General features: G+C 51.2%; 1 protein-coding gene across 1 annotated transcript; it reads right to left on the minus strand.

Annotated features, from left to right (window-relative positions):
• Positions 1–1,006: 1,006 nt before the first annotated feature.
• On the minus strand, positions 1,007–3,662 carry LOC102260785 (negative elongation factor B-like). Its single transcript, XM_014531632.1, is given in 4 exon segments — positions 1,007–1,153; positions 1,156–2,470; positions 3,012–3,111; positions 3,301–3,662. Coding segments are annotated over 4 exon segments (1,836 nt in total). The 3' UTR covers positions 1,007–1,094.
• Positions 3,663–7,432: the final 3,770 nt, after the last annotated feature.

The raw sequence follows: 7,432 nt of genomic DNA on the forward strand, positions 1-7,432 counted from the left end.
CTCTACTTGGACACAGAGCAGTCCAAGTAAGACCCCAGAGGCTTGAAATAGTGTACAAGTTGGGGAATTATGATGTGTTCCAACCATAAAGTGAAAGAAAGGATGGAAGGAGATGAGGTTGGAGAAAGGGGTCCCAGGCTGTCCTCACATGAAAGTCATTACAAAGCCTCTCTTTCCCACACTCCCTCCTCACTCTCTTTCTCCCTTTCACCAGGTTCATCTATTTGCTTTAAAATAACCCCTCAATTGAAAATTGAAAACAATTATTTTTGAGGTTGTTTTATCTTCCTTCTAAATAGCCCTGACTGGTTTGGCTCAGTGGATAGAGCATTGGCCTGTGGACTGAAGGGTCCCAGGTTCGATTCCCGTCAAGGGAGAGAAGGGGGAGGAAAGAAGGGAGAGAAGGGATTGAGGAGTCCACAATCTAATTAAAAAAGAGGATCAGAGTGATTATTTCCATCCAATATGACTAGAACCATGACAGAGATAAGCACTGGGCCCCACAACCTTTTTTTATTTTTTTTTTTACCAAAACGCTTTTATTTACACATGAGTCACCGCGAATGACGCTGACCCTCACCTGCTGAGTGCACCTGAACAAGGAGCACACCTCTCCCAGGGTAAACTGAGGCAGCAGGTGGGGCCTGGGCTTTCCTCAGCCTGGGCAGGGACACCCTCTGCCTGGGGTCCCAGTACAGTGGACTGTCCACTGTTAAACACGCAGGTGTCCTCAGAGGGCCAGGCTGACCAGCAACGCTGCTAACCTGTGCCCCACGCCAGCCGCCCAGACCCCTGGCGAGCAGGGGGCTCTCCCCACTGCGCCTGCAGGCCCCACAGTGCACACCCGCGTGAGGCAGAGCTCACAGCCCGGAATGGTCCATGCCCACGCACATGACTGTCAGGTCAGGATGGGCTGAGGCGTGGAGGTGCACCTGCCCAGGGGACCACCCTGGGCATCAGCTCAGTCACCACCCACCCATGAGCACCGCTCTGTCTCCAGGAGACACGGGTCCCGATGATCCCAGGCCAGGGCTCCTGGCCGACCAGGCCGTGTCCTCCCAGGGCCGTCCACTCCCCAGCGACTCGGGGACGTGTCAGAGGCTGGCTGGGGCGGGCACGGCAGGGACGGGCACATCCAGGGCCGGGGCTTGGTGGCCGGGGCCGGGCTGGGCTTGCGGTGGTCCAGCTGCTCCAGCTTCTCGCTGAGCTGCGAGTAGAGCTCCTTCACCGCTTCGCTGCTCTGGCCGCTGGGTTCCAGCACCTTCTGCAGGGCCTGCAACCTGGTGGGCGCCACGAGGTGGTGCAGGTGGAGGAGGAGCCGCAGCACGTGCCGCTGCACGTTCTCCTTCCTTGGGGAGGCGGTGAGCAGGAAGCCATCGAAGAGGCTGCTGCAGAAGTCCTCCAGGGCAAACTCCTCGGCCAGCAGTGCCAGGTTCCCCGTGAGCAGGTGCAGGAAGATGTCGCCGAAGGCCAGGTCGCTGAAGGTCTCCACGAGCCCGGGCAGCAGGCGGAGGAGCGCGTTCTTGTTCCTCTGCTTGGTGATGTGCAGCACGTAGTAGAGCCCCACCTCGCAGGCCATGCGCTGCTCCTGCAGGAACCTGGTGAAGCTCTCGGGAAGAGCGCTCGGGTAGGCGGCCGGGGCCCGCTCCTCCGCCGGGAGCTTCTGGTCCACGTTGAAGGCGAAGTCGTCCACCATGAAGGACATGAGGGTCGGCAGGAACTTGGTGATGAGCTCCACCTCCATCCTGGGCTCCTTGAAGACCTGGCTGTCGATCATGTCCCAGGCCCCCTGGCCCAGCGCCAGGAGCCTGAGCAGCAGCAGCAGATCAGGGCTGTCCCTGGGCAGCGTCTCCTGGCCGACCAGCTCCTGCAGGTGCCGGAGGGTGCTCAGGGACAGCGTGTTGATGGCGAAGGGGTCACACAGGATCATGGACAGGTCCCCCAGGACTTGCTCCTGACCCTTTTTCACTCCGTCGAGAAACCCCTGCAGCTCCCGCGCCCGTTTGCTGTCCACGAAGCGATCTCGGATGCAGGCGTCCAGGCACCAGGTGAACTTGTGGCATGGGTCCACCGAGCAGATGTCGCCCACGTCCAGGTCGTGCAGGGACATGAGCAGCTCGGCGCGCAGCGTGCAGTAGTGCGCATTCCGCGTGCGCAGGAAGAGGGTCCACAGGAACTGCAGCACCATGTTGTACAGCTTCACGCTCTTCCCCACCATCTGCGTCAGCTTCTGCACCACCTCGCCCTGGCGCCGCGTCCGGGGGGAAGGACTGAAGAAGTTGTGCAGGACGGAGAGCTCCGTGCTGAAGAGCGCGCGCTCCTTCTCCAGGATGTACTGCTTCAGCAGCGGGGCCACCTCGTCGCCAAAGAGCGCCTGGTTGTCCTGCCAGATCTGCCGCTTCACCTCCATGGCGCAGGCCCGGTACAGCTCCTTGTCGGCCATGACCAGCTTCAGCTTCTTCTCAGGGACCTGCGGGACCACACAGGCGCCCGTGAGCAGCGCCGGGGCCCCAGCGTCTGCTTCCAGACAGGTCAATGGGGCCCGGCCGGCGCGGCTCAGGGGTTGAGCATCGACCTATGAACCAGGGGGTCACGGTTCGATTCCCAGTCGGGGCACATGCCCGGGTTACGGGCTCAGTCCCCAGTGGGGGATGTGCAGGAGGCAGCCCATCAACGATTCTCTCTCATCATTGCTTTTCTATCTTTTTCTCCCTCTTCCTTCTACTCTGAAATCAATAAAAATATGTTTTAAAAAAACCAGATAGATCAATAGGCCTCAGCAACACGCCCCCTGGCGGAGACACCTCAAACCCAGCCCCTCAGGTGCAGGCAGCCATGCTCAATGCACACAGCCTTTCCCAGAAAGGGGCCCACGCCCCCAGCTCAGGGCTCGGGTGGCTCCCTGCCGGGAGAAGCCAGCCCAGAGGACACAGTCCCAGGGACACACCCCCGGGGCAGGCGGCTCAGGGAACCTCCCGGGCCGGGCTGCTGTGCTGACCTCTGGCTCTCACCTTGGGCAGGTGTTTCATGACGCACATCACCACCGGCTGCAGCGACGGCATCTTCACCAGCGAAAAGCTCTTCTCCAGCAGGTCTTCCAGCTTCTTGTACCTGGGAGACGCGGGGGACTGAGACGCGGGGCAGGACCCAGTCGGCTGAAGGCACAGCATCCACAGGCGGGACCCAGGGGGGGAGGCCCTTCTCCGAGGGGGACGCGTAACCGAAGGGACAGTAACCGAGGGGACAGTAAGTGCTGCGGGCCGTCCCCTCGGAGGGGGCTGCACTGCCGCCTGCGCCCACCTCTCCTCCGCCTTCCCCTCCGCGGCGATGGCCGACACTCGCTCCAGCAGCTTCTCCCGCAGCTCTTCGAACACGGACTGGTGGAACTCCAGGCGCGGCGTCCCGTGCAGGTCCAAGAAGGGCAGGGCCGACTGCAGGGAGGGCAGCAGCACGCCGTTCTCTGTCTGGAACTGCTCGATGGCCTTGAGCGGTTCCGTGCAGTTGGTGAGCATCTCCTTCAGGTCCTCGCCATTGGCCACGCCCAGGTCCTGCAGCCCCGCGAACAGGGCCGAGGCCCCAGTCCCAGGCCGGCTCGACACCCCGAAAAATCCCCACCTGGGGAAACAATCTTTCTCGGGGTGGTGGTCCTGTTTAAAACACATAGGGTTAAGAGGCGGAGCAAACATATGCCACACACGCCAGGTCCCTTGAAACATAAGCTGTGCAGATGTTTCTTCCCTGCAGCGACTGTGTCAAGCAGCAAGGGTGGATTGGCTTCCGGCAGCTTTTAGCCCTCAAGATCTGCACCTCAACAGGAACTTGATGGGAAACCTGCTTCTCCTACTCCAGTTATCATAGACTCCCACACAGCCAACAAAGAAGGAAAGAGTTTACTTGAACTAGAAGATTTGGATAATTTGGATTTAGAAGATATTGACACAACAGATATCAACCTGGATGAAGAGATTTTGGATGATTGAATGTAATGTTTCCCATTTACACGACTAAACAGATTATTATGGACAGGTATTAATTGTTGCCCTGACCGCAGTGCTCTGGGACTCTGAGAAGAAACTCCTTAAATTGTATGTAAACACTGTTGTGCCCTCCTGGTCTTAGGAAGTTTGTGTGGCATCTACATCACTGTGTTTCCTTGTCTACTAAAATAGACATGGACTTTGATTTTTTTCATACTGTCATTAGACCATATCTCATAAAATCTTTTGAGTTAATGAAAAAAAGAGAGAGAGAGAGAGAGAGAGAGAGAGAGAGAGAGAGAGAGAAGGGAAAGAAGGGAGAGAAGGTAGGCCCTCCGGAATGAGGCCCAGAAATCAGGATTTTAAAAAGATTCCCAGGTGATTCTAATGTGCAGCCAAGGTTGAGAACCACTGACCTAGATCATGGAAACATTGGACAGGACTAGTTTAAAGCAAAGATAAACCCTTTACTAAAGAAGTTATATGCCTTGGGCGTGACTACCCACCATGACCAGCCCAGATAGAAATTTATGATTAGATCACTCTGTGAGGTTACTTTCCATGGAACCCTTTTTTCATCCACATTCCTTTAGGCAAATGATTGTCAGGGAAGGAAAAATAATTTCCCCTCTACTCTTCTAGGTTCTTGGCTAAGACACTCTAGTAATAATAGATTAACTGGGGGGGTGGGGGGAGGAGGGGGAAAACCAACAGAATGTTTAATAACTTATATATCTCCTGTATACTAGATATCTAGAAAAGTTGAGTATTTCCCTCAAATGGTCCAGCTACCATATTAAATAACATCTTCAGCTAAAGACAAAAGAAAATATTATGGGTTCAGGGAGTTGAGTTATGGGAGGTTACCTGTAGGGAGCGGCTCTAGGGTCAAGCCTTGGGCTGACCTGTGGCAGGGCCACAAACAAGTCCCAGTCTGGAGGGCAGAGCTCTCCTAACATAATTAAGCCTGACTTTGTAGCCCTCCCTAATTCCTTCCTAAGTAGCTAATGGGCTGTGGAAGGTGCAGCAAGTGTTGCCAAAACAAGAACATTCTTATACATGTTAATCTACCCTTGTTTTAATCAGACTATAAAATAAAGCATCAGCTTGCAGGCTGGGTCTTTTGTGTCCTCATCCAGGTATGGGAGATCCACCGAGCCCCAGCTGTATTCTCTTGTCTGTCTTTTCTTCAATCCTTCACCGCTCCTCCTCAGGTTCACCCTTGGCCGTGCTGGCTTGGCACAGTTACCAGGAAAAGCATAGTAAACAAGGTTGTTATGCAGATTTAAGTTGCTTTAATAAGCATTTTTAGAGATTTAGGGTCGTTTGCCTCTTTCTCGTACAGAGAGAAAGACAGCCTTACATATGGAGATTTTCCATATAAATGTAAGAACTTTCACTTGGCTTTCCAAGCTTCTCCTGCTTCTGCTATTTTAAAAATAATCCTTATGCCAAGGAAGCATATTTTGGGGTGACAAATTTGGCTCCCATTTATGATATTGATATTGTCTGATATTCAAAGAATTATTTTATCAGCCTGGTTATCTGATTTTCTTGGACTCATTATTCTTTTATGTGAAATAGCATAAAATTGACTGTAAAATTTTTCTATTTGTTTGACTATAGTAGATGTAGCAATGGAAAACTCTCCCCTTTTTTCCTTCTAGGTTCTTTGGGTGGTCTAATGACCAAGTTAACAAAAGACACATTAATAGAAGAAAAACAAGTTTTGTGTATATAGGAGACCCATAAAAATATGACACTCCCTGGCAGTAAGGTCTTAATACCATCCTGAGCAGAGGAGAAAAGAGTAAGGGTCTGAATCTTGAAAGGATAGGAAAATTATTCACAGAAAGATGAGAAGAGCGGAAGTTTGGTAAACAAAAGCTTGCCATGCTATCCAGATAAGGCCTAATGTAAAAAGCTATTTCTGGTAATAGCTCTTTTTCTGATACAGGATCCTTACCTAAATTCCCTTAGACCAGTGGTCGGCAAACTCATTAGTCAACAGAGCCAAATATCAACAGTACAACGACTGAAATTTCTTTTGAGAGCCAAATTTTTTAAACTTAAACTATATAGGTAGGTCCATTGTTATTAACTTAATTAGGGTAATAACAATGCTAAATACCTAAGCTGGCCTTTGCTAAAAAAGTCCTCAATCTGAGGAGGTACGTTCACTGAGGTCGACCCCTTCCAACTCTCCCATTCACACTCGTCTTGTATACTTGTTTCATCTATCTCCTTTCCAAAAACCGACTTCTGCGCATGGGCCACGAAGTTTCAATCGCACTGTACGTGTGCGCCCACACGTGGTATTTTGTGGAAGAGCCACACTCAAGGGGCCAAAGAGCTGCATGTGGCTTGTGAGCCACGGTTGGCCGACCACGGACCTAGACCATTAGGGAAGCAAAATCAATGGGGCACACCTGTCTGAATCCTCTCAGTCTTCTGACCCTTCATCTAGAATTTCAACTGGGGTCCTTCACCTGGGCCTGTATTGGACCTTCATTTGGCTTTGGCTTTGCAGTTACTGACTCAGTTTCTGTCTGCACCTCCTCCCAACTGTGAAGGGGGCTGCACCCTATTCGAGAGGCTTATTTTCCACCTGCACGAGGTGTTTCATTTGCGTTATTTGGCCATTCTTCTCCCAGTAAGGAGTAACGAAATCCAGTGTGAGCTCTGAGGAGCAATCCCATCAGACCATGAGCATGTTCATTTCTTGATCCCTTACCAAACCAAAAGTGTGCATCATGTTTCCTGATACAAAAAGTCAGAATGAAATACCCAAATATAAGTACCATGTGCTTGAGAGGCAGGTGGGGGCCTGAGAAGATGGGTGCTGGTTTTCAAGTATTTTCTTCATGACTTTCAGGCTTTCCTCATTGAGGTACAAATCCCCAGTCATATATTCTGTTATGTCTAATTTTGAAATAATAAACCTATTTCCTCCTCCTCCAGAAACCCTATTTTCTGAGACAGCACATGAATCTCAAGGTGGGTGCCAAGGCTTGTGATGAGTTTCCCAATGAGCCTGGATAAATTGCCCTAATTAAATTAATGGAGAAAACCAGATATTTAGGTGGTTATTGTGTTGTCACAATGCCCATGAATTGGATTGGGAGACCGTATAAAAATAGAAGAATAATTTTAGTTTGCCATATGTGGCAGTAAATTTCTCAAATTTGGTTATTCAAATCTCACTTCTATTTTAGGCACGCTGTAGATCCTGTGTAGAGGATCAGATTGCACAGATGAAATTCTTGGCAGATTCTTTAAAGACCCTTCCAGGATTATCTGATTCTATAGAGGTCTGTGTCTTTCATTGTTCTTGACCAGTGATTTTCAACTGGTGGTTTGCAAGAATTTTGAAAACATGCAACATCTGGCTATTTAGTCAGGGACACTGACCTCTTTTCCCTGAGATTGTCAAATTAAAAAAAAATGACAACAGC

Source organism: Myotis brandtii, unplaced genomic scaffold (genome assembly GCF_000412655.1).
Source record: "Myotis brandtii unplaced genomic scaffold, ASM41265v1 scaffold82, whole genome shotgun sequence".
Taxonomy (NCBI): Eukaryota; Metazoa; Chordata; class Mammalia; order Chiroptera; family Vespertilionidae; genus Myotis; species Myotis brandtii.